The sequence below is a fragment of the Trichomycterus rosablanca genome, chromosome 20 (genome assembly GCF_030014385.1).
Source record: "Trichomycterus rosablanca isolate fTriRos1 chromosome 20, fTriRos1.hap1, whole genome shotgun sequence".
NCBI classification, from domain to species: domain Eukaryota; kingdom Metazoa; phylum Chordata; class Actinopteri; order Siluriformes; family Trichomycteridae; genus Trichomycterus; species Trichomycterus rosablanca.
The window spans coordinates 12237213-12265161 of NC_086007.1; the positions used below are offsets into that span (position 1 = coordinate 12237213).

Consider the following 27949-nt stretch of genomic DNA (forward strand, 5'->3'; position numbering starts at 1 on the left):
CTTTGTCAGACAAAGAATGTGTTCTAATGACCGAGAAATAAACACATCAAGACCAAGACATCCATGTCCTTTACACATGTGTACAACTGTATATTTGCCATGTGTGTAACAACATAGAAGGCTTCAGTTTGTTAGACAGACACCAGAGAAAACACGTCAGAGTGCCTTCCGTATCTGTTGGTTTATACAGATGCTTTTGTTTTGTTGTGGTGTCTCCTCTGCATTGGGAATTACATGTACTCATCACTTCCTTTGGGATCTCTTTATGTTTGTTATGCCAGACATTATTGCTAATTAGGTCCTTTTGACACATTGAAGCTAGTGACTCATCTGTCATTAAACATATTTAAATGACTCACTTCTATAGGACCAAAAGTATGTGGACAGTTCTTCTAATGATTGTGTTTATGACTGGTGTTTATGCCACACAACATGTGTATCTTGTTTGGGTTTATAAAGACATGATTTGATGAGATTGGTCTGAAGAAACTCAAATGGCCTGCACAGACCCCTGACCTTAACCCCATTAAACACTTTTGGGATGAATTGGAATGTTTTTGCAAGCAAAGTGTTCTCTCACAATACCACTGCCTGACATAAGAACAGCTCTTTTGATTGAATAGACATACTTAACTTCACTAAACAGTGACGGCTGTTATAGCTGCAAAGGGAGATGAGAGACGACATAACCTTATAACTGGAATAAAATGTCTACCAAGATCTAGGTCATGTAGTGTATGTATTATGGTATCAGCTTTTAGTTGGAACAGGGTACCACCAGTTAATATCTGTACTTTATTTTGTTTGTAAGGTAACAGAATAAAAGAACAAGGAGAGCTCTGGCTCCTGCCAGGGACCACGATGAAGAACACGGGAGAAGGAGAGGACAGCACTACCCTGATCGCCATGTCTGAACTACCTGACAAAAACTATGGAAGCATTAGCCCAGCCGAAGTAAGTCCAAGTCTTTATTTAGTTAGATTTATAGATGGCCAGCATAATAACTTGAATAAAGTTTTCACTTCATATCCCCACACTCTAAAAAGTAATTCAGATGGCCTTTAACCAGTACTTAAATATATGCACTGCTGTATGCCAAAAAATCAAGTTACATTATATTACACAATTTTTTACTTGCAGTTGTTATTTTATTGAGTTCTGATAACGCACAAATTACAAGTGTTGTTTCAACACACTATAATGAATCACCTGAACTTAAGATATTGGGTTGAACAATAAAGAACAAAATTTAGCTTCTAGCAACTTAAAATACATACACTGTAGGACTTAATTTTCTAAGTAGTTTAAATTCGCCCCGCCCACACGAACAGAAACGGTCTGTGTTTTCAAGGCGCCCTTTCTTCACTGTGGAGTGAGTCTTTCACAAGCAAGGTGAGCATTCTAACTGTTACAAACATTTTTTGACCTATATATCTACAGATTTCACTTTTGTGATTTGAATAATTTGCCCGCTTTGCAGTTGAAGGTCGGCAGGCACAAACTACAAGAGCGAGAGAGCGGGAAAGAGAGAGTTTGAGTGCTATGCAAATTAGCTAGCTAGCTTTTCTTCAGAGTGGCATGGACCAACACACGATTTGGTGATATATACTGAGTAAAACTTGACTTTTTCATGGATTAAAATATTTCCAGTGACATAAAATTTCCCTGGTAAGCTATTAAAAACTTATTTTTTGTCTAGTCTATTTTACAATGTTTGTGTAGCAAAAGTAGCCAACAACTATGCTAAGGTTGGCTAGCTAATTATTACGTGTTTGCGTTCTAGGTAAAAATAAACTAAACAATAAACATTACTCATTTGTTTAATTCATATAATTTTTAAAATACTGATTTTACAGACTGATATGTGGAATTTGTTTTTTCATAGTTTTTATTGTTGTCCACTAATGGGATTTGTTAAAAGTAGATGTGTTCTGTAATAAATGATTTTTTGGTAATAATTCATGTTTCCTTGTTCTTGTATCATTGTTTAAATTGTTTTACATTCAGCAAATTCAGTGCAATGCTAACAAACATTCAAATTAATGTTTAGAGATATTAGGCTACAGGATGTTGGATCAACGTAATTCTACGAGCAGTTGGCATAACTCAAAAAGACTAATGCAAAATGTTGCCTTGATTTTTTCTGTTGACCCAATGTTATATTTAGTATTAAAACTTTTAAGTTAAATGAATATTAAATAAAACATTGGGTCAACAAAAAAAATCAAGGCAACATTTTGCATTAGTCTTTTTGAGTTATGCCAACTGCTTGTAGAATTACGTTGATCCAACACAATATTTTAGGTTTTCATAATTCAGTAAAAAGCATTTTTAATTAACACTAACTTAAAAATATCTGTTCATGTTGACAGTTATTAAGTTTGTGTAATTTAAAATATTGTGTTGGGTCAACGTAATTCTAGGAGAAGTTGGCATAACTCAAAAAGACTAATGCAAAACGTTGCCTTAATTTTTTTTGTTGACCCAATGTTTTATTTTTTAGAGTGCATTGTCTCAGGTTGAACATGTTATTCAATTTAGTGTGCTTTATGTTGAATCAAATAAAAAGACTCAAACCTTTCCACATACAGTGATGAACATTAAAACCACCAGACATTGGCATCATCAAAACAGCTGTGCATGTCATAGTCAGGGATATATTAAATCCTGGGGTGATCTCCAAAACAGAAAGGGTTGCTCAAAAGCAGCTGTTGATAGTACCCACAGTCTGTAGTCAGAGGAGGGACAAGCCATGTACCACAGATTGCTGGCCTCATTGATGCCAGTTGACAGGAAGCTTTTGGTATTTGGTACAGACCAACAGACAGCTACTGTGATTCAAATCACACAAAATATTAATACTGGTGATAGAGTAAATATGTCTCAGTACACAGAGCATTGAACACTTATGTGTATGGGGCTGCATAGTCATAGACCAGTCAACTAACTCCTGTCTCTTGTCAAAAGCCCATACAATGAACACACATGCATTAGAACTGGACATTGAAACAGTGGAGGAAGGTCGACTGGTCAGAGGAATCCTGTTTTCTCCAAGACCACACAAAAAACAGGCATTTGTGTTATTGTTTACCCATGGTTGAAAAGACAACAGGATGCACTGTAGGATGGTCCACCTCACAACATACAGAAGTTGAAGGGCCTGTTGGTAATGTAATCAATATGTTGTTGATGTCTTGGTCTGAGCTTTTTTGACAATGTTGATCTGTGTACATTTGAGCAGTGTGATTTAGGCCAGCCAATTTACCTTTATTTATGTTTGTGGAATATGGGTGGGGGCTTAACAGTACCATGAGAAAACCAATACAGACACAAGAGGAGCAGGTTAAATTTCTTTCGGACAGTGACCTAAGGCAACCATCAAACCCAGATTGTTTGGTGTGCAGCACCCATTCTAACAGCTGTTTTCATGTGACAATTTATCAAACAATAATAACAATAATAATAATTAGAATTTTGAAAGTATTAATACCCATTGGATTCATAATATGAAACTATCATTCTAATAATCTACATCACTCTGCCGACTCACCTAAATTGTTAATAGTCATCATCTATGTAAGCAAGTTTAGGATAAATGGTTATTTTACAAGGATAATTTACTCTACTGTCCAATGCCTGTGTTGTGTGTCAAGGCACAGTGGCCAGATAACACTATTTCCTATGTACAAGCAGCAAGACTTCAAATTGCTGTACACCATCACCCCCCATCTAACCTGTCCAAGCCTGAGGAAAGAATAATGGGCCTAAACCAAGAAGTAAACAAAAGGGATGAATACTTATAAAGTGTTGATATGTATATGTCTTGTATATTAAAATAGGGAATTGTGAAAGGAGGTGTTTAATTTAGGGCTGCTGTGTATCATATGGGTGCTGCAGAGAACCAGAGTTTTTGGAACCTGTTGTTCAAACATTGTCGCAGTAGATGACAGGTTTTAGATTTGGTTGGATGATTCTGGGTGGTGCTAGACCCACTGAATGGACATACAATTATTAAATGGAATTATATTGTGTTGATCCCCTACAGATTAATCAGGACAAGAATGTATTTAGTGATGGAGTCACACGTCTTGGTGAGTTGTAAGGCTTGATCATAGTACATAGATCTATCTATCTATCTATCTATCTATCTATCTATCTATCTATCTATCTATCTATCTATCTATCTATCTATCTATCTATCTATCTATCTATCTATCTATCTATCTATCTATATTATTTTACTGACAACACTGTATACTCCCATACAACCGTAAACAGTAAAGTCTACACTGTAAAAATGAGAGACAATCTTCCAATAGAATGCTATAATTATACTTGTTAAGATTAAAATGTAAGGCCACTCAGGTGGCACAGCGGTAAAAAACACACACTAGCACACCAGAGCTGGGATTTCGAATACATCGTATCAAATCTCAGCTCTGCCATCCGGCTGGGCTGGGGGGCTACATGAACAACGATTGGCCTGTTGTTCATATAGGAGTGGGGTATTAAGCCGGATAGGGAATTCTTGTAACTGATGCACTACAACCTCTCCTTACACAAGGCTGATTCGCATATCTGCACTAGCTTAGTGTGGGTGACAAAATGCTTACGGCTGCTGCCCACGTGTCGGAGGGGGCATGGGTTAGCTTAAGATTAAAATGTAAAGTAATTGTATTAATAACATTATTATTATTATTATTTAGTAATAATAGGAATAAACATACAAGATAAATTGTCCCCCTCCAAAATATGCTTCCCTAGGTGTACCAAAGTAAGTATGTGATGCCTTACAAGTACTGATATCCTTCCAGGTTATGTTCACACCTTACCCCAGAGTTTCCTAGCTTAAATGTATGAGATTAATAATTAAAGAAAATGTATGATGCTTCCACTTGCTAAGAGTGAACTGTTAGTAATAATATAACTACAACATGCACCTCAGTGGTAAGTTATTATCAAATTGCTACAAAATGCTGATTCTGATAAAAATGAGTCAGTGCCTCTCAGTTGCAGGGCTGTTTTGGCAGCAAAAGGGGGACCAACACAATATTAGGAGGGTGGTCATAATGTTATGCCTGCCTCAGTCTAAGAAATTGAAGGTTAAGGGCCTTGCTCAGATGCCCAACAGTGACAACCTGGCAGTGATGGGGCTTGAACCATCACTTTTGATTACTAGTCCAGTACCTTAACCACTAGGCTACACATGTATGACAGGCTGCAAACTAAGACCGTTGATCATAAAGACCTCAAATTAGATGCAAATGCTGTTTATTGTAGTAAGTGCTTGTTAAGTGAACTGTACTACAAAGTGCTAAAGACTAAATTGTTTTTTATACACTGTCAGATTTCGTGCTGGTATGGGAAGAGTCTTCGGCTCAGTCAAAACCTATTGAACCAGAAGATAAATTGGCTCGCACCACAGAAGCTATTCACCAAAAGTGGAGAAAAGAGTTCCTGTCCAAACTGAAAATCTCTGGTCTGCAGCAGGAGATGGTCAGTATTAAAACTCACTAAGCATTTAATGCAGTAACATCACATTATTATACAGTATTTATACCAACCGTGATGAACAGAAACACTTCCAAATGGAATAAAGTAATGCTCAATGAGGCACAGGTTAGTTAAAAGGAATCAACGTGGCCGCTCAGGTGGAACACGCTGGAACCAGAGCTGGGATCTCGAATACATCGTATCGAATGTCAGCTCTGCCTGCCGGCTAAGGCTGAGCGGCCACATGAACAACGATTGGCCTGTTGTTCAGATAAAATGACTTGTGCAATTACAACCTCTGCTGGCTGATTGTTGGTGCCTGCACAGAGATGAGAAAAGAGTGCTCTCAGGGTGTGTCTCTCCGTACACAGTGCTGAGCTGCACTGCACTCGTCAAAGTGTAAGTGATCAGATGCATACGGCATGCTGCCCACGTGTCGGAGGGGGTGTGAGTTAGCTTCATTCTCCTCAATCAGAGCAGGGATCGGCATTGGTGGAGAGGAAGCATGACGCAATCGGGCAATTGGATGCGCTAAAGGGGAGAAAAAGGGGAGAAAATGCAGAAACTATATACAGTGTATCACAAAAGTGAGTACACCCCTCACATTTCTGCAAATATTTTATTATATCTTTTCATGGGACAACACTATAGAAATAAAACTTGGATATAACTTAGAGTAGTCAGTGTACAGCTTGTATAGCAGTGTAGATTTACTGTCTTCTGAAAATAACTCAACACACAGCCATTAATGTCTAAATGGCTGGCAACATAAGTGAGTACACCCCACAGTGAACATGTCCAAATTGTGCCCAAATGTGTCAATATTTTGTGTGACCACCATTATTATCCAGCACTGCCTTAACCCTCCTGGGCATGGAATTCACCAGAGCTGCACAGGTTGCTACTGGAATCCTCTTCCACTCCTCCATGATGACATCACGGAGCTGGTGGATGTTAGACACCTTGAACTCCTCCACCTTCCACTTGAGGATGCGCCACAGGTGCTCAATTGGGTTTAGTCCATCACCTTTACCTTCAGCTTCCTCAGCAAGGCAGTTGTCATCTTGGAGGTTGTGTTTGGGGTCGTTATCCTGTTGGAAAACTGCCATGAGGCCCAGTTTTCGAAGGAAGGGGATCATGCTCTGTTTCAGAATGTCACAGTACATGTTGGAATTCATGTTTCCCTCAATGAACTGCAGCTCCCCAGTGCCAGCAACACTCATGCAGCCCAAGACCATGATGCTACCACCACCATGCTTGACTGTAGGCAAGATACAGTTGTCTTGGTACTTCTCACCAGGGCGCCGCCACACATGCTGGACACCATCTGAGCCAAACAAGTTTATCTTGGTCTCGTCAGACCACAGGGCATTCCAGTAATCCATGTTCTTGGACTGCTTGTCTTCAGCAAACTGTTTGCGGGCTTTCTTGTGCGTCAGCTTCCTTCTGGGATGACGACCATGCAGTGTGCGGCGTATGGTCTGAGCACTGACAGGCTGACCTCCCACGTCTTCAACCTCTGCAGCAATGCTGGCAGCACTCATGTGTATATTTTTTAAAGCCAACCTCTGGATATGACGCCGAACACGTGGACTCAACTTCTTTGGTCGACCCTGGCGAAGCCTGTTCCGAGTGGAACCTGTCCTGGAAAACCGCTGTATGACCTTGGCCACCATGCTGTAGCTCAGTTTCAGGGTGTTAGCAATCTTCTTATAGCCTAGGCCATCTTTGTGGAGAGCAACAATTCTATTTCTCACATCCTCAGAGAGTTCTTTGCCATGAGGTGCCATGTTGAATATCCAGTGGCCAGTATGAGAAAATTGTACCAAAAACACCAAATTTAACAGCCCTGCTCCCCATTTACACCTGGGACCTTGACACATGACACCAGGGAGGGACAACGACACATTTGGGCACAATTTGGACATGTTCACTGTGGGGTGTACTCACTTATGTTGCCAGCTATTTAGACATTAATGGCTGTGTGTTGAGTTATTTTCAGAAGACAGTAAATCTACACTGCTATACAAGCTGTACACTGACTACTCTAAGTTATATCCAAGTTTCATGTCTATAGTGTTGTCCCATGAAAAGATATAATGAAATATTTGCAGAAATGTGAGGGGTGTACTCACTTTTGTGATACACTGTATATATACTGTATATATATATATATAAGGAATCAACATGTCAGTCATAGTAGCATGGCAGATGGGCATGATTCTGCTAATCGCACCTCATCTCCTCGGCAGGTGGGCCTGTTACAACTTACCTGTTTGTACCTGCAGACACTTGATGGTTAAATCAGAATTCCACTTCTTTGTTTTTAGAAAGAAGTTGTACAAGGTAGAAAGAAAACAACATATGTTCTCTTGAACGCCCCCTGGAGTGTGCTATGTTATTACGCTGAGGAGATTGGCCTTCGAGTTCCACTACAGGTACATCAAATGACGATCACCCACATTGTCCAATTCAATTAAGCTTCACTAAGGATGTGTTTACCAAACTGTGTGTTTTCTAATGGATCTGCAATACAGGTTGAGACAACTCAAGAGTCCAACTGGTCAGAGACAGTACTGAGCAAGTTACACATTCCTAACATCTTAGCCCAGCAAGTACCTAACCCTCCACCGGATTACTACACCTGCCAGTTCCGTCCTAACAAGCTTGAGAGGTAGATTGTTAACGGTCTTTTGTTCCAGTTGAAAAAATTGCTTCCGTGTAATGAAAAGAAGCTCATTATGTGCCCTAATTAGTTTTTGTTTTGAAAGTCTTGAACAATTTTAGGATTAAGCAGTATATAATGCTAAGTGTGACTATCCTACCTGTAGCTGTTCAAACACAGTAGTATTGACACAGGGATGTCTTGTCAATGCTACCTCCTAAAAGTCAAACAAGATAAATGACATACGGTATATAGGTTTAACACGCGCTCATGTTTTGCAGGTTTCTTGGCCATGAAAACAAGGACACTTTCTTCAAGATAACACAGAGGCATCAAATTGTGAGCTTGGAAGTTTAAACTTTTTAAAAGTGGCAAAAAAATAGACTTTGTATTCTACTTTTAGGCTTGTTTGTGCCATTTAATCATAATGAGTGTTTGATTTGAATGAATTATAGCTTAACGTGCAACTTAACTCTTTTAATCAGCTCCACTTACCATATAGAAGCACTTTGTAGTTCTACAATTACTGACTGTAGTCCATCTATTTCTCTACATACTTTCTTTAGCCTACTTTCACCCTGTTCTTCAATGGTCAGGACCCCCACAGGACCACCACAAAGCAGGTATTATTTAGGTGGTGGATCATTCTCAGCACTGCAGTGACAATGACATGGTGGTGGTGTGTTAGTGTGTGTTGTGCTGGTATGAGTGGATCAGACACAGCAGCACTGCTGGAGTTTTTAAATATCGTGTCCACTCACTGTCCACTCTATTAGACACTCCTACCTAGTTGGTCCACCTTGTAGATGTAAAGAGAGACGATGGCTCATCTATTGCTGCTGTTTGAGTTGGTCATCTTCTAGAACTTCCGTGGTCACAGGACGCTGCCCACTGGGTGCTGTGGGCTGGATATATTTTTGGTTGGTGGACTATTCTCAGTCCAGCAGTGACAGTGAGGTGTTAAAAAACTCCATCAGCATTGCTTTGTCTGATCCACTCATACCAGCATAACACACACTAACACACCACCACCATGTCAGTGTCACTGCAGTGCTGAGAATGACCCACCACCCAAATAATACCTGTTCTGTGGTGGTCCTGGGAAAGTCTTGACCATTGAAGAACAGCATGAAAGGGGGCTAACAAAGCATGCAGAGAAACAGATGGACTACAGTCAATAATTGTAGAACTACAAAGTGCTTCTATATGGTCAGTGGAGCTGATAAAATGGACAGTGAGTGTAGAAACAAGGAGGTGGTTTTAATGTTATGGCTGATCTGAACAAACGAGACTCTTGGTGAATTATTAGCGCGTGAAGACTTGGTAAATAACGTGAGAAATAGGAATTATTGTTAGACTGCGCAAACTTGTTAAATGTAGCTTTAACACAAGGCTAATTTGGTGCAGGCTCATAAAAACTGAAAAAGCAAACAATAAATGTTTATTATATATAAATTTATTTTTACTCTGTTTTCTCCTAATTCATTTGTAGCCAGATTCTGCCCACTAGTTAAACTTCTCTGTCACATGACAGCTGCACATGTGAGATGGTAATGGCTATCAAATGCTTCCTCTAAGACACATAAACCTGTAATGCACATTGCTCATGCAATGTCACTGGGCAGATTAATATGCACAGTGGAGGCGCCAACTCCCCACTTTTTATTCAGTAAACAAGCTTACAATTTTAGATTGATTACTGTTTGTCGTGGAAAAATAAGGTGAAATGAAAAATAAAAAACAAAGATTACAGTTGACTGGATTGGAGAATTTATTAGCACAATTGTGGGTTCTTACAGCAGTGTACGTGAAGAAGAGCAAAAAACTAAACAGAACTGTGACCCTCTGCTTATATTGTTCTAGTCATGTCAAATTGGGTGTTGGACTTTGGAACCTCCATTCTGTGCTAACTGTTGTTTCTTATGTGCTTACAACAGCTTAAAGACTTATAAGTTGCTCATCTCTTTACTTTAGACTCCCAGCCACATCTCAAGCAGCCACATAAGGATTTAACAACTATAAGTATTTAAATCACAAGCAGCAAGATACTAATATTAAGGTGATAACATAATATCTAAATTTTCCATGTATTTTGATTAGCAGTACAAATAGGAAAGCCCTCCTCAATCTTACCAGCCAAAGAGCACCAATAAGGCTTTCTTTAGTTTTACATATATACAGCATCATTAGGATTTAAAGTCAGATGCTCTTTCATTTATATTCTGATAATATGAAAAGCCAAATTTACAAAAATGTACAAAATTTTTTGCCTATTGTCTTCCAGGTATATGAAATATTAGCAAGCACGCAATTTGGGGCATTGAAAAATGGAGAGGTTGGAATAGCCAGGCTAGTGAAAGAAAATGTATTTACTGCCGCCTATCCCTTACACGAGGTAAGAGTGCATTGATCAGCATAACTCTACAATATATAAATGATCACAATTAAAAAATTGGTCATTAAGCACACATTACAGTTAAAATACAGTAAAGTTTTCAAAAAGTAGAGTGCATGTCATGGCAGTCCTGGAAAATTTGGAAAATTTAATAAAACACAGTGAAACCAAGTATCTGTAATCTGTTAATTCTGCAAAAGTACAAACTTAATTGTAATTTGTAAATATAAACCAATGTAAAGTTTGGTGTTTGCAACACACTCAAAAAAATTTGAAAAGGCATGTTTACCACTTTACGTCACTTTTAATATTAATGACAGTTTTTAATCATTTAACTACAGTAGTGTATAAACAATAAACCCTTTAATATGCCGTAAATACAACAAATGTTGTTTGTATAAGAAAAGTATGTTAAAATGTTATGTGTTTTAGGTGAGTGCTGTAGCTCATGGCTACCCGCGATAACACACAACCTCAGGTTCTATTGCTTTTATAACAGTTTTAAAACTAATTAAAGCAGCCTTGAATTTAATACTGAATTTACTTTAATACTGACAATTTCTTCCACCAAAAATAGTTCCACAACACATGAGTTGTTGCTATACAAAGTGAAAGTGAAAGAAAAAGGGGAGAAAAAAACTAAAAATAGAATTCATTAAGAACTATAAGATAAAATTATTTAATTATTATTTATTGGGGTTAATTGTATGTGTTAATATCTAAAATGCAAAGCTGTGGAATAGCATTAAAGAGTATATTCAACCAAATATCGTACACTAAAAGTAGTTCCACGACACATATGTTGTTGATAAACAAAGTGCAAATAAGTGAAAGGAAAAAGGGGTCAAAAAAATTAAACTAAAAATGATTAAGAATTATAAGAAAGAATTTAGTTATTTATTGGGATTAATTGTATGTGTTGATTTGGACACATTTTTAGGAAATTTATAAAAGTCATATGGGCTTTTTTTTAAATATGAATACGAAGGTTGCTTTCACATCAACATCACATGAAAATCTTCTTCCCCCAGAGCCGGCGCTGCCAAGTCCCCAAGTTGCCAAGTTTTTATTATCTCTGAACCTGTAACAGGGCAAGCGGGCAAGCGGCTTCTGCCGCTACTGTGGGAGTTAGAAAGCGTTTGGTTATTATTTTAAGGAGTATTCACTTTTACTCTTAGTAACGCTGTGTGTGCCCAGGCATATCAGCATAACAACCTGCTCAGTACACTGCTGTTTGAGTAGTGCAGTGGACAGATTGCAGCGCGTATATTTTTCTGCCCTAGGTTTGAATCCGTCTTAGGGCGAAACTAAAGTAACACAAGCAGGGCCGGCGCTATGGGGGCGCTATGGCCCCCCCAAGAGTTTCTCACTGCACCCCAAGCAACGCAAACCAGAACTGGGGCTGTCTTCCCCTTAAAGCTTCTTTCAGCATCCAAAAAGGTGGAAATCAGATGGTGCTAAATCCGGACTATAAGCTCTCTCTCAGTCTCTCAGACACGACCAATTACTACTCCTCCCACCCTCACTGTTTCCAACGGAAATATGAAAGTGCGGAAACTTTTTGAAGATCCCTCCTAGTATGCGATGATAACATTTGTAGTGCACTAATATGAGGTATTGGATATACTTTTTGTGTGCATACCTGTACAACATCTCTCATTTAGCATGCGTTAAACACTTACACCTTTTTCCCACTGTTACTTCAAGGGTCAGTTTGAGATGCCTACAGGTCCAGTAAATCCTGAGAGTCTGAGCACGAGGCAGATCTTACATCACTACTGGGCAAGATGGGGCTGCTGGAAAAATTATCAGCCCCTGGATCACATCCGTGAATATTTTGGCGAGAAGATCGCCCTCTACTTTGCATGGTTAGGTACATCTTACTCATATTTTGACATGGTTTAAGGATGGTGTGCTGAATGTGCAGTGGATGAGGGCACACAGGTTTGCTGAATATGTTTTAGTTGAATGTTTTATATTTTTATATTGCCTTGTCTTTTGCTGAACTGAAGTGCAGAGTAAATGCTGACATTCTTAAAGTGTGTGCTTAAGGTTAGCGTGCCTATCGAAATGTAAACAGTGCATGACAAATTTTGTTTAACCTTTAAATATCATCTCTCTCTCTCTCTCTCTCTCTCTCTCTCTCTCTCTCTCTCTCTCTCTCCCCCTCACACACAAACCCAAAGGTTTTTACACAGGCTGGTTACTTCCTGCTGCAGTAATGGGCATCATCTTATCTGTGTTTGGGATCTGGCTTATGATCACTGACGTTCCAGCGTAAGTGACTTATAAAAAACAGTGTTTCTTTATGATGGTCATTTCACTTCAGCTTTCAGACCTGTACTGATACATTGAGTTGAAATCATATGTCATATCATACACATTTCAGTTCTAACACATTTGAGTTGTTGTGCAATGTGGTTTACTGACCTTATGCTCCCTCACTCCCTCACTTTCTTAACCGCTTATCCAATTAGGGTCGCGGGGGGGTGGGGTGGGGTGCTGGAGCCTATCCCAGCTTTTCAATGGGCGCAAGGCACATAGTAACACCCTGGACGAGACGCCAATTCATCGCAGGGCAGACACATACACACACACACACACATACACACACCCATTCACCTCTATTAAAAGACCCGGACCACCCTGCCTGGGGATCGAACCCAGGACCTTTGTCCTGTGACCTTATTCTAAATTATTTTAATTTTTAATTACTTATTAGTGACTTCTTTGGCTGTATGAGTGGGATTAATTTAATAATATCTTTTTGACACCCTGGGGAAAAAAAGCTTTTTAATTTTTTTTATTTTATTTACATAAATTAAGTGTTGGGGTGGTAAAAACACATTGCAAAAAAAAACAAAATTCAAATTATTTTATTTATTTTTTAATGCATTTCTCCCAAACTTTAGCACGTCCAATTGTTACCCAATGGTGTTATGCTTCCTCTCTACTGGTGTTGACTCCCAACCCAATTGAGGAGAGCAAACATGTAGGAGAGCGTAACCTGTAACTATAAACTGAGCAAAGTTCCGAAAGAGACATGTTTAATATATTGCCCCTGTGCCTCATATTTGAAATAAACTTTTACAAGCTAAGGGGATGTTTGTCCAGATGTTCAGATTTCTGCTGTTTACTTGGTGAGTGTCCACACATTTCATGATTGGCTGTGTCTTAAGGGAGGGAGAGTAGAATGGGTTCCACATTTCCACAATGGCTTACACAGGGAAGTGGTAGCTCAGTGGTTAGGCTACTGGACTTGTAATCAGAAGGTTGCCAGTTTAGGCCCCACTACCACCAAGTTGATAATGTTAGGTCCCTGAGCAAGGCTTTAATACCTCAATTGATCAAACTGCATTTAGTCACTTGAATGAAAGTGTCTGATAAATGCTGCAAATGTAGTTTTACTGCAATTGTAGCACTAGAGATGGCCGATGCATGATTCTTTGTATGCAATACTGCTCTCTGTGAGACTCTGTCTCTTACAGGTAAAAAGAAACAGTTAGCGACTGCACACAACCGGGTCCTGGGTCCACGGTTTGCCGGTCTGCCACTCCCATCCATCAAGTTGCTATTGGGAAATAAATTGAAATGAAATGCAAATTAAAACATGTCTGCCATGTTTAGAAGCTACTGATACACAGTCTAGCATGCTTCACTTATTATCAAAGGGACTGCCTGCTTTAAAATGATCATCTCAAGGCTTGACTTTGAATAATCTTAACTTTTAATTGTATTCCTTAGGCAGGAAGTTTGCAACAAAGATAACAACATTGTCATGTGTCCAACCTGCACCATCTGCAAATATTGGAATCTCTCCAGCATCTGCCATTACTACAGAGTAAGTGTACAAGTACAGGCTGTACCTTTACCTATAATGAATAAATACTAATAATGAGACTAAAGAAAGGGAAGTGAACCCAAAAGCTTCAGGCTGGAGTTTAGAGTTTCTTCTTCTTTGTGGTAGGCAGACATCTGTCTAGCTTTTTTTACTGTATATATCTAAACACTCACTCACTTTCTTAACCGCTTATCCAATTAGGAGCCTATCCCAGCTTTTCAATGGGCGCAAGGCACACAGTAACACCCTGGACAGGGCGCCAGTCCATCGCAGGGCAGACACACATACACACACACGCACATACACACAGCCTTTAACCTATAGGGCAATTCAGTGTCTCCAATTAGCCTGGCTGCATGTTTTTGGACTGTGGGAGGAAACCGGAGCTCCCGGAGGAAACCCATGCAGACACAGGGAGAACATGCAAACTCCGCACAGAAAGGACCCGGACCGCCCCGCCTGGGGATCGAACCCAGGACCTACTTGCTCTGAGGCAACAGTGCTATTCCACCATGCCGCCCTATATCTAAACAAAACATGGATATTTTTAAAGCTGTGGTGGAAATAGGGAGGATGTAGGTTCAAGAATTCAACACAATGAACATGAAGGGTAAAAATATAGGCAGTCAATTAGGATGTGAGAGGAATGTTCTTTTTTCCCCCAACTTAAGGTATTTCATAACTTTGAGTGAGTGCAGGCCACACTAGATTGTGAAGTACGAGAGGGGAATTCTAAGAATTCAGGCATTAGGTGATTAGATAAGACTTATTAGAAAAATATGTTGTTTATGAAGATCCAAGTAGATGAAATAATATGGTACAGGTTAGAGATCTGATGTGTTGTTAGTTGGCAGACTTCCTGAATTGCATGAGGTTTGCACCAGGTATTGGGTAAAGACTATTGCATCAAGGTGATATTCAATGGATGAAGGTGCAGCCACCATCTTCTAGACCTTCATCAGTGGTCACAGGACGCTGCCCACGGGGCGCTGTTGGCTTGACATTTTTAGTTGTCTGATCTACTCATACCAGCACAACACACACTAACACACCACCACCATGTCAGTGTCACTGCAGTGCTGAGAATGACCCACCACCCAAATAATACCTACTCTGTAGTAGTCCTGACCATTAAAGAACAGGGTGAAAGGGGGCTAACAAAGCATGCAGTGAAACAGATGGACTACAGTCAGTAATTGTAGAACTACAAAGTGCTTCTATATGGCAAGTGGAGCTAATAAAATGGACAGTGAGTGTAGAAACAAGGAGGTGGTTTTAATGTTATGGCTGATCAGTGTATGTCAGAATATTAAGGATATCGTCCTACGTGTACTCTTAAAGGATGGAGAAGCAGGGATGTTGATTGTAGTAGATCATCTTTTGGCATTTTTGCAGAGGTGTTGGGCGACATGTATATGTGTGGGCATGGCATTTGTATTATGTAAGTTTACATAATTAAAAATAATTAAAGTCATTTCAGGGTATGTAGTTACCTACATTGTGTATGGCTAGATTCAAGATGTGAAGAGTTTGTGGTATTCTAGAAATGTGGTGTCAGCAAAAGTAAACAGGTCAGTGTTGGAGCAGTTGGAGCAGTTTGAATATTTGGCTGGATTAGATCTTTCTGGGAAGAATGGGTGGATAAATCAAGAAGGATTTCGGATGAAATGGAGTAGGGGGGTTGGATGAAAGTAGGACGTGTCAATATTTGTGGCCCTTTTGGAGCTTCTTATCAGTGCTTGGCGATTACTGGTTAGTAGCAATTGGTCATCGTTTTATCCATCTATGCTACATTTAAAGTGCATTTGACTTTTTAAAGCTTTTCTGACAATATTATTGTAATTATTGTAAGACACAGGGACATACAGGGACACAGTGTGAGATATCCAAATAATTACCATAAAATATAACATGCCCAAAGATAGACACGTGCACAATTTAACATGAGGTCTGACTCCATTCTGACATAAAAGCTTCTGCTTTGATTTTAATGCATAATATTCCATGTTCCATAAATCATGATTGAAATAATATAAGTTCATAAGTTTATCTGCTTGTGTTAGAACAGCAGAGCACTTTCACTAAAAGAAACTAGGAGAGGCACACACTGTGTGTAGAGATATGTAAATCAGTTCAAATAAAGTGTCAGGTGTTGATTTTGGTGTCTGATTTGTTGTTTATCAGTTAACCGATTAATCATTGACATTTTGAGCGTAATGTACTGTATTTGTAAACCATGGTGTATTATTTTGCCCCAGGCAGGCTTACTATTTGACAATGGAGGAACTGTTTTCTTCAGTATCTTCATGTCCCTGTGGGCGGTCACCTTTCTGGAGTACTGGAAACGTACCTGCTCTGTCCTGTCCCATAAGTGGGACTGCTCTGAGTTCGAGGAAATTGAAGTAAGGAAAGAAAATACAGTATGATGGTTCTAGATACTGTAGTTGAGTAGTTGTTTAACCTTAATGATAGCTGCAGGTGGTGTGATTAGGGCCCAAGCACTGGTATGTGCTTATAACAAATATCATTGATTCACTGATTAATTCATTTATTTGTAGCAGCTGCTTTAAACAGATTTTCTCCTTCTATAAGATGCCCCTGCTTATTGTATACAGATAACTATTATAGAAAAAGAAAAAATATACAGTAGCACGGTTTGCCTCTATGATAAAACAAAGACAAATATTAACAGTTGTTTATATTCTAATACCATTGAAAGGCGTAATATATTTGTAAGAAACATTTGAATTATTAAATAATTTCAAATCTTTATTATTCCTCTAAATTTGGTCACATTTTAGGAAAGACCTAGGCCAGAGTTTGCTGCGGTGGCCCCCATGACTATCCGTAATCCTATTACTGGGGCAGAAGAGCCACATTTCCCAGAGATTAGCCGCTTCCGGCGCATCGTTACTGGCAGCATGGTCGTCATCCTGATGGTAAAGCAAAATATCATATAATTTTCCTTGAGTTAAATGTCTCTGTTTTATATGTTAGAACTGAACTTTATTTCTGCAGGTCGCAGTAGTTCTGATGTGTCTGTTAGGGATTATCCTATACCGGACTATCCTGAGCATGATCATCTACCAATCAGTGGATGAATTCTTTATTTTCTCTGTGAGTACATCATGGACTTCTATTTGTGTTTGTTTAACATCTAATTCCAATACCATGGGCATTGATATGAAGGTGGTAATGCTTCCTTCGTTCTTCCTGCTATTTTGGGTAGTTGGGTAGTTATTTGTACACCATACTTATTCACTAAACACTTCATTTTGGGTGGGGTCACCGTGTATCCAGTGCCATCATGAAACAAAAACCAGAAACATGACAAGAATAAACCCTGAAATAGGGACACTTTGTACTTTAGAATAGCCAATCCACCCTTTGTACATTTTTAGGTGAAAGAAAACCCACATAGACACAAAAAACTTACTCACAGACAGTAACCCAAACTGAGGATTGAACCCAGGTTGCTGTGCAACTCCCACTTTACTAGTTGTGCCACCTTGCCTCACATGATAAGCAACAGTTTCTTTTTTTTAACTGGATTTGTCCAACTGGACATGGACCTTGCTCTGTGCAAGATAAGGGCTCAAACCAGACTGCTGCCACAAAGTAAGAAAGGTATAAAATTCTCCTTACTGGAACAAAGTGGCCAGAACTAATTGGCACTATGTTAAATTCGTTATTCGATTTCGGCCAGATAATGAGTGCTTACTTTGGAGAACCTGTTTCTTAACCAGCATCAGTGACTGACTTTTCAAATTCTTTTTTCTTTACAGAGACATGAACAGACATGAATTTCCAAAAAACAAACTCCAAAATATTGTAGTAAGCCCTCCTGGAAGGCAGCCATGGGCAGTCTGGGGGACAGACTATATTATTGTTCATGGTTTTAGAATTGGATATCCATGATCAGGTGTCCATATAACTTTTTGTACTGATGTTGCCTTTTCTAGACACAGTTTAGACTTGATATTATGAGCAATTGTGCAGCCTACTCCTTCATGACTGAGCTGTAATATGAGTATAGTAACATTTAAGGGCACTTGTGTGTTGTATATGTTGAAAGCATGAGTTTATGAATGTAATATATGGGTGTAATGGCTGTGGCATCCATAAAACTTTAAATTTGTAATATTTTATACTGTTATTCTGTTTCACAGGCTGGAAAAATAGCAAGTCTCTCTAGCTCAGTGTTAAACTTGGTGGTAATTATGATTCTGTCTAAGTTCTACACATTCCTGGCCTACAAACTGACTCAATGGGGTCAGCATGCATATGAAATCTTAATAATAATCTTAATAATTCACCTTGTTTTCATAATATATGTTTGTAATTAATGTTCCTACCCACAGAAATGCATCGTACTCAGACCACATATGAAGATGCTTTCATCCTTAAAGTGTTCATTTTCCAGTTTGTCAACTTCTACTCTTCTCCTGTTTACATAGCATTTTTTAAAGGAAGGTAAATGTGTTTTAATCAAACATTGTAAATTCTATGTTAAATAAACACACACAATATATGGCCAAAATTAGGTGGACATTCCTCTTAACTATTAAATTTAGGTATTTTAACCATATTCTTTGTTAACAGACGTATAAATGTACATCAGCGCCCAGGCAGCACAGTGGGATATTCCGCTAGCGCACAAGCGCAGAGATTCTAAACTCCTTGGTTCGAAACTCGGCGTTGCCACCGGTTGCCTGGGTGCCATCTAGCAGGCATAATTGGTAGTGCCTGCAGGGAGGGATGACCGGAATATGTGGGCGGGGTCTTCAAACGCTGTGTATGGACCCTGATTGGCGAATAGAGGTGCCTGTGCACAGTACATGGGTGGAAAAGGGTTCCGTTAAGAGCTCCGTATGGGTCAGAGAAGGCGTGGAGCAATATACCCGCCTCAACTGCAAAAAAATCAGGGATCCCCAGCAGCAGAAGACAAATTGACTGCACTAAAAAATAAATAAATGTACATCAGAGTACATGATATTAATCTAAATCTATATTTATATTAATTAATTAATTTGCTTCCATATTTGTGGCAACAGTTTGGTAGAAGGCCTTTACCCGTACTTACATCAACCCCTGTACACAAAGGAAGGTCTGTAGAAATTCATATGGCCTGTTCTGAATGGCCCTTTATCTCAACCACTACTGTACACCTTAGGATGAATTAAAATGTCAGTTGTAGGCCAGACTTTCTAAGCCAGCATCAATGCCATACCTTAGTCATTTTCTCTAAACAGGCACAAATTCCCACAAACACTTTAAATTCTTGTAGAAAACTAGAGCCTGGCATAGCCACAAAGAGTGAGCCAGCTCCACATTAATGCCCATGGTTTTGAAATGTTCAACCCCCTCAAGGTCTGCCCATATCACTCCCATGCTCCATCAGTTTTACTGGCCTCTCGTATTAAATACAAAATTATACTGCCTAACTTTAAAGCCCTTCATGGCCTCGCCCCTACCTACCTCAGTGCACTTTTTCACTCTTATTATCCCAGCTGCTCTCTTAGATTCACTGGCAAGGGCCTTTGAGCTGTACCCCGATTTCGACTAGCATCTGTGGCGAAGAGTCTTTTAGTTCCACAGCCCCTAAACTATGGAACTCTTTTTTACAATCTATTGACGACTGTCCCACCATCTCTTCTTTCAAAGGTCGACTAAAAACTTTCCTCTTTCCTGCACATTATTCTTCTTTTTCTATGTCTTAGCTTCTTTTCTCTAATGTTGTTATATGTTCTTGTCTCTAATATTTACTTTGTAAAGCGTCTTGGGTGTGTGAAAGGCTATACTTAAATTGCATTTATTATTATTATTATTAAGGTCAGGTGTCCACATACTTTTGACCATATAGTAGTACACTTGACATTAATTGAATTTGCTGTTTTTAAAGGTTTGTTGGATACCCTGGGAACTATACTACACTTTTTGAGATTCGAAATGAAGATGTGAGTATGAACCACACGTACAGAATTTAATTGATATACTTCAGTATTTTTTTATGTACAGTTTTAAATACACACACTTTGACTGAATATGTATTTTGACAAATATTTAAAAGTTGAATAAAGTTGTGTTTTTTAAAATATGATTAAATCTAATGTGTCAAATAGGCCACATTTTAAAGTCCACATATTTGCTGTCAGGATTTTAGCCTATTTTAAAGCTCGACTCACTTCGCAAACCCAAAACCAGCCTTTACATGTTTTTGGATCACAGTCTGTTGAAACACCAAATTGCATCCAATATTCAATAGTTTGGAGTTTCTTTTTGACCACTGATTCATTTACTGTGCACTTACAGACTGCTGTTTGTACAGATCTTGGGACATGAAGTCACTTAAAATTATTTTAATTGACATTCCTTAAATTTCAGTATTTATGATTCGCTTTGGAGAATCTGTAGGACCTCCCAAGACTTACTGAATTGTAGTCTTTGTGGTTTGATCTAATGGGTGTAGTTGAATTTGCTTTATTTATACGGACAAAGAAAAGCCGCCACCTGTAAGCAAACATAATAACTAATAATGAATTAGGAGGCCACAAAGTCAAGTGACACTATAATAGTTATTATATTTTATATATAATAAGTATTATATATTTTATATTGCTAATAAATATATAAAATTATATATATATATATATATATACAGTGGGGAAAATAAGTATTTGATCCCCTGCTGATTTTGTAAGTTTACCCCCTTACAAAGACTTGAACAGTCTATAACTTTTATGGAAGGTTTATTTTAACAGAGAGAGACAGAATATCAACAAAAAAATCCAGAAAAAAAACATTAAATAAAAGTTATAAATTAATTTGTATTTAATTAAGGGAAATAAGTATTTGATCCCCTACCAACCAGCAAGAATTCTGACCCCCACAGACCGGTTATGTGCCCATGAGGCACACAAATTAGTCCTGTCCCTGTATAAAAGACTTCTGTCACAGAATCAGTTTCTTCCATTCAAATCACTCGACCACCATGGGCAAGACCAAAGAGCTATCAAAGGACGTCAGGGACAAGATTGTAGACCTGCACAAGGCTGGAATGGGCTACAAGACCATCAGCAAGAAGCTTGGTGAGAAAGAGACCACTGTTGGTGCGATCATTCAAAAATGGAAGAAATACAAGATCACAGTCAATCACCCTCACTCTGGAGCTCCATGCAAGATCTCACCTGGTGGGGTAAGAATGATTCTGAGAAAGGTGAGGTCAGTCCAGAATTACACGGGAGGAGCTTGTCAATGATCTCAAGGGAGCTGGGAGCAGAGAAATGCTGGATATGACCCCAAGAACACCATCCCCACCGGGCATTTCTCTGCCTCCAAACACGGCGAGTGGAGTTGATGCCAAAGAGCTCAATTTTGCAGGTCTACAATCTTGTCCCTGACGTCCTTTGATAGCTCTTTGGTCTTGCCCATGGTGGTCGAGAGATTTGAACGGAAGAAACTGATTCTGTGACAGGAGTCTTTTATACAGGGACAGGACTAATTTGTTAGACATAACCGGTCTGTGGGGGTCAGAATTCTTGCTGGTTGGTAGGGGATCAAATACTTATTTCCCTTAATTAAATACAAATTAATTTATAACTTTTATTTAATGTTTTTTTTCTGGATTTTTTGTTGATATTCTGTCCCTCTCTGTTAAATTAAACCTTCCATAAAAATTATAGACTGTTCAAGTCTTTGTAAGGGGGTAAACTTACAAAATCAGCAGGGGATCAAATACTTATTTCCCCCACTGTATGTATATATAATTTTATATATTTATTTGCAAATTACTCATTTAAAAATAATTACCCAATAAATATTTATCTATATCCACAAACTGCCTATGTAATAGATTAATAGAGAACTCATATATGTTACTTTTTTGAGAGAGAAGAATGTGATCATTTTTTCAGTCACAAAATAAAATTTAATCACTAAACTGCTCTTACACACATTCTTACACACATCATCCAAGTGAATATAAACTTCATATAATGCATTAACATGATATCTATAATAGTTGTATTGTTTTGTTCAGTGTGGTGCTTCAGGATGTCTCATTGAGCTTGCTCAAGAGCTGTTAATCATCATGGTTGGCAAACAACTCATCAACAATGTTCAGGAATTTCTTCTTCCGTAAGTCTTCATTAGTTTACAGCGTAAAAATCACTTTCTGTGGTTATGTCACATCATGGCTTGATTTTTTTCTCTACAACTCTGCAGTAAGTTAAAAGCCTGGTGGCACAAGCGGAAACTCCGTCCAGCTGAAAATGAAAATGGAGAAAAACAGCAAGAAAGTGTGGCACCCTGGGAAAGGGATTATGAACTGTTGGTGTGTGAGGGACTGTTTGATGAGTATCTGGAAATGGGTGGGTTTTTAAATTATACTTTTGTGAATTTTCTTAAATGTTACATAGACATTGCAATAAACATAGAAATATGCAGTAAATACTCATATTTCTGCTCAACAGTCTGTAGTTACTGTTGTCTGATTTTCCTTTTCATGATGCTCCATACATTTTCAATAGGAGACAGATCTGGACTGCAGGCAGGCCTGTCAAGCACACATACTCTGTCTTAAAAGTAACACTGTTACAGGGCATGCAGAATTTAGTGTGACTTTCCAGGAAAGTTAGTTTCTATGTAATGATTCAGCTGGAACTTCCAACTGTTTGAAAGTTGGGAGAGTCAAGTGCTGTGTGTTTGTATCTAATTATTTAGTTCTGAATCCACTAAAACAATGATCTTCTTTGCATTAAGCTTTAAGTCAAACTCCAAACTGTGTGGAGTTTGCATGTTCTCCCCCTGTCTGTGTGGGTTTCCTCCAGGTGCTCCAGTTTCCTCCAACAGTCCAAAGACATGCAATCAGGTTAATTGAAGATACAAAATTGCCCTAGGTATGAGTGTGTGTGAACATGTGTGTGTGTGTGTTTGCCCTGTTATGGACTTGCGACCTGTCCACAGTTTTTTTCTTGGAATAGAATAAAATGGTGGTAAAACAGACTATATAAATGAATGAATTAAGTCAAAATATGTACATCTAAATCACATTGTTTATGATATTAGGAGCCACTTAATTGCCAAAAATTGTATTGTTAAACCTTTAGTTTATTGACGTTGTCAAAAGCATACAAAATTTTACATGTCTTTAAAACTTATTGGTTGACCAGTTGTTGCTCCGTTTCACAGTTACAAACTGAGTTAATGGAAAGGTTGTACTGTATTAAAATGAGTCTTCGGTACAACCTGTTTATACTGACTATAAGGAGATTTTGGTGTATGCTTGGTTTTGGACAATAATGCATGTCGGCTAAATAATATCACATCATGACAAGCTTATAAGCCCATATAAAGACATTTAAATAAACAATATCACTACAACATTTACCTTAATTTAACCCTTTGATGCACAACCTGGGTCAAAAGTGACCCAACTGAGTTTTTATTTTCTATATCTTTGCAATAAATTTTTTTCGTCATTCAAACTTCCATGAATTTTTCAATTAACTTGTTTTTGATCATCACAAATCCTTATTTCAGTTTTATATTTTTTGCTTTTTTAATAAAAATCATTTTTGTATCACTACCCTTCTAATGCACAACATGGGTCAAAAATGACCATTATGTATTTACTATGGAATTTGACAGAAACTACTGACATTTTTAAATGTTTGTAGTCAAAAACATATTTACTGATCTTTTGAAAGACAACCAAAGATTAGACTCTTGAATCTTGAATATGTCCAATACTATTTGCTTGCTAGCTGTTTACATATTCTACTTTAGTCAATTGCTTGAAAGCAGGATGAATTAAACATGTATTGTATTGCATTTTACAAACCAACCTTTTTCTCTCTTCTTTTTTACAGTTCTGCAGTTTGGTTTTATTACAATTTTTGTGGCTGCCTGTCCCTTGGCACCACTTTTTGCCTTGGTCAACAACTGGATTGAGGTACGTCTGGATGCACAGAAATTTGTGTGTGAGTATCGGAGACCAGTGGCAGAGAGGGTGCAGGACATCGGGATATGGTTCACAATCCTACAAGTCATCAGTTATTTGGCTGTGATTAGCAATGTGAGCATTCCTACTTTATCGCTTATCTCGATAACGCAGCTTCCGTTCGGACATTGTTTTTTTTTTTTTTTTTGGCTTTTTTTCATTAATCTGTGACAGTTTTTTTCCATTAATACTTTGTTTAGAACAAGTACAAAGATATTGTTTTTTTTTCTGGAAGCTTTGTATTTGAAGACATAATCAGTAAAGTGGCTAATGTAAAGCTAATGCGTTAATTGTTTTGCCATGTTGACTTCCTTTTCCTTTGTTAGGCTTTCCTGATTGCTTTTACATCTGACTTCCTGCCTCGTCTCTATTACCGCTACACCACTGAGGGGACTCTGAAAGGCTACATCAATTTCACACTCTCTGTCGCACCCAACAACTTTACACAAAGTGAAATGCAGTGCTGGTGAGATTCAATAGTAAAAGCAACGTTCTTCAAAAAGTTTCCGCACTTTTAAAACTCTATTTATTAAGAATTTCAAAAACAAATGACATCACTTTTCTACATACTCACTTTCTGATGCATTTTTCCCAGCATCATACCAATGCCATCAGCAAAAAATGTTTTTGGTTGAGCCAAAAACCTCTCAGTCTCTCAGACACAACCAATTACTACTCCTCCCACCCTCACTGTTTTCAACCAAAATATAAAAGTGTGGAAACTTTTTGAAGATTCCATGTATATTCTTGTCTTACCGTTTGGTATCATTTTATACACCTGTTAGCTATGTGTGACACTGAAATACCTGAACTCAAATTAAAAGGTGTGTACATGTATATTTGGCCCTCTAATTTAAGCTACACTTGACATTTTTACCTTTTAGGTTTCAATTTGTGAAGTTAGAATTTCCAAATGTTTGTTTAAAATTATTATTTAAAAATTTTTTGATGTTAATCCTCAGGTATCGAGGTTCACGAGATGAGAAAGGACGTTACACTTCTGATTTCTACAATCTGTTGGCTGTTCGGCTTGGTTTTGTCATTATATTTGAGGTACAGTAGATTAATAAAGCAATTAAGCTTTTTATACTATGCAATGTTTTTAATTATAAAAAAATTTGGATTGGCTGCCCAGGTGGCGTAGCGGGATATTCCGCTAGCACACCAGGGCTAAGATCCTGAACTCCTCAGTTCAAAATGCCTTGCCACATGTTGCCATATATCGGGCATAATTGGCAATGCCTGCAGCAGACAATAATTGGCTACCGTGTCTGCTAGGGCCGGGTCTTCAAGCACTGTGCAAGGACCCTGGTTAGCAGATAAAGGCGCCCATGCAGAGTGCATAGGCGAAAAGAACAGGGTCCTCTAGGAACCTAAGGGTCTGAGGAGGCGTGAGCAGAAAATTTACCCTCCTTGAATGCAATCAGGGATCCCCGGTAGCGGAAGACAAATTGACTACGCTGAATCAGAGAAAAATGGGAGAAAATACATAAATAAATAGGAAAAAATTGACTTAATTGAGAATCAATATAATGCCATTCAAAATATTTGGGACCCATTTCTTTTTGTGTTTTTTATAACTTCCATCCATATAATGTAAGAGCTACCCAGTTAACTCTCCTGGTGAATAAATGAGGGCAGTAATGATTGACTTGGAGGCAAACAGCATTATATCTACACAACATGCAAAATTAACATAAGGTATATAGCATTTATGCTATGTTAACACATTTGGTAGGCAGCAGGTAGTCTGTTTGTCCAACAAGTCCAGGAACCTCACCTTTGTTTACTGTCTGTGTCTTTGCACAGACACAGTTTTGATGGTCTGTGTCTGTGCAAATGTCCTCTGGTTTACTCCTAAAAGCTTTGCAGCAAGTATGGATAACATAAGTATAAATGAAAGAATGAAATAATTGACTGATAATGAAATACACAGTATAGACGGTATAGATGATACTCTGTGATCATCATAGTGTGTTTTTTTCCCACTAAACTGTCCCATTATGAAAGGGTATTAAAGATGATTGAGTGAGTATTTTACAAGGGTTACATGTATTTAAACTCTTCAATGCTGGCTTGTCATTGTCTCTTTTATTTAACATTTTCAGCATGTAGTATTTCTGATTAGTCGCATGATTGATTGGATGGTTCCGGATATTCCAGAAGAGGTGGAGATCAAGATCAAAAGAGAGCACTACATGGCTAAAAAAGCACTGACTGAGAATCAGGTGCGATTCCTTTTCACATCTGGGTTTTTAGAGTATTAAATATACATGCACAAACTTTGGAACGTTAATGGTATGTACAGAAAAGCAGGTGTATCTAATCTTTGAGTCTGAAACACATGGTACTGTTATTGCACACCAAGTTCAGGTGTTTTAACAACACAGATTGCTAACAAGTGTAAAATATCAATTTTTGCTTTTAAATTTGTGACAGTAGTTTGGGGCCCTTTTCTTTTTCCATCATGATTATGCCCCTGTTTACAATCCAAGGTCCAAAAAGACACTCCTCTGACTAGTCAGGCCTAGTTGTTTTATTTTAATGAAACGCTTCATCCTGATTTAGAGTTGCAGCAGGATGCAGAAGGCAGAAATACCCTAAACAGCCCCCTCCTCCCCGTACCAATCGTCTGTGTAGACGCCCGTCATACCATAGCATATTGACCTAGCACTGCGTCGCTTGAGCTATATAAATAATATTACATTCAGTACATTGTAATAATTATGGTATATTTGTACATGTGAAGGTATTAATAAATGAATAGTTCTTGTTAAAATAACAAGTGCTAGCAGACTTGTCATATATGAATGTAAACAAGAAATGTGTCCCAAACTTTTTTCCCTGTACTGGACTTATTTGACATATTATATAGTTTGTGTGTTTGTGGTAATTTGTGCCCATAGTCGGGCACTAATGTTGGACAAGTAGGCCTGACTTGTTGTCAGTGTTCACAGTGGTCACTGGAGCTTTCTGGAACAGAAAATGGCCTTCCCTAAACTGTTGCCATAAAATTGATAGCATAGTAGTAGCCAAGTACCAAAAATCTAAAGTAAAAAGCTACCTACCGTTAAACAAACTGCTGTGAATATGATCATCGGAATAGATATTCAGTGGTTGCTAACATAGTTGACTTATTTTGTAAATGATTGGACAATCACCTGTGATTTCTGTTTGACATGTTCTCTATTCCTGTTAAGACCCTAGAAGCAGTTTTAGAGGCATCGGATCTCCGATGGAGAGGAAAATCGCGGAGTCCCACAGCCTCACCTCGTGAAACTGACTCCCCTGGGTCAAGTGGGACTCTAGCATCTGATGACTAACCTTCATTCTGACTTTTTATCCACTGATTTTGACAGATTGGTGATAAAAAATTGGATTTATTATTGATACCTGAAACAGGATGACACAGTGGTTAATGTATAATATTATCACATCACCATAACCTGTCAAAACTACCAGTTTGACCATACAGATGTTTACAGCATTCTATATTTTGTAATACTTAACATTCATATATTGTATTATTATTTATGAATACAGTAGAAGTAGAAG

The 27949-nt window shown here is 38.3% G+C and overlaps 1 protein-coding gene across 1 annotated transcript; it reads left to right on the forward strand.

Annotated features, from left to right (window-relative positions):
* The first annotated feature begins 861 nt into the window (after positions 1-861).
* ano7 (anoctamin 7) lies at positions 862-27865 on the forward strand. The gene is made up of 23 exons (XM_063016642.1): positions 862-954; positions 4055-4091; positions 5348-5496; positions 7824-7931; positions 8031-8167; positions 8440-8497; positions 10443-10553; positions 12261-12426; positions 12740-12830; positions 14298-14394; positions 16653-16796; positions 17196-17333; positions 17413-17511; positions 18564-18666; positions 18756-18867; positions 20297-20351; positions 22433-22530; positions 22618-22763; positions 24264-24469; positions 24721-24860; positions 25357-25447; positions 26503-26622; positions 27595-27865. Exons 1-23 carry the CDS (start codon positions 862-864, stop codon positions 27715-27717), a joined length of 2622 nt encoding a protein of 873 aa, XP_062872712.1. The 3' UTR covers positions 27718-27865.
* The last annotated feature ends 84 nt before the right edge of the window (positions 27866-27949 follow it).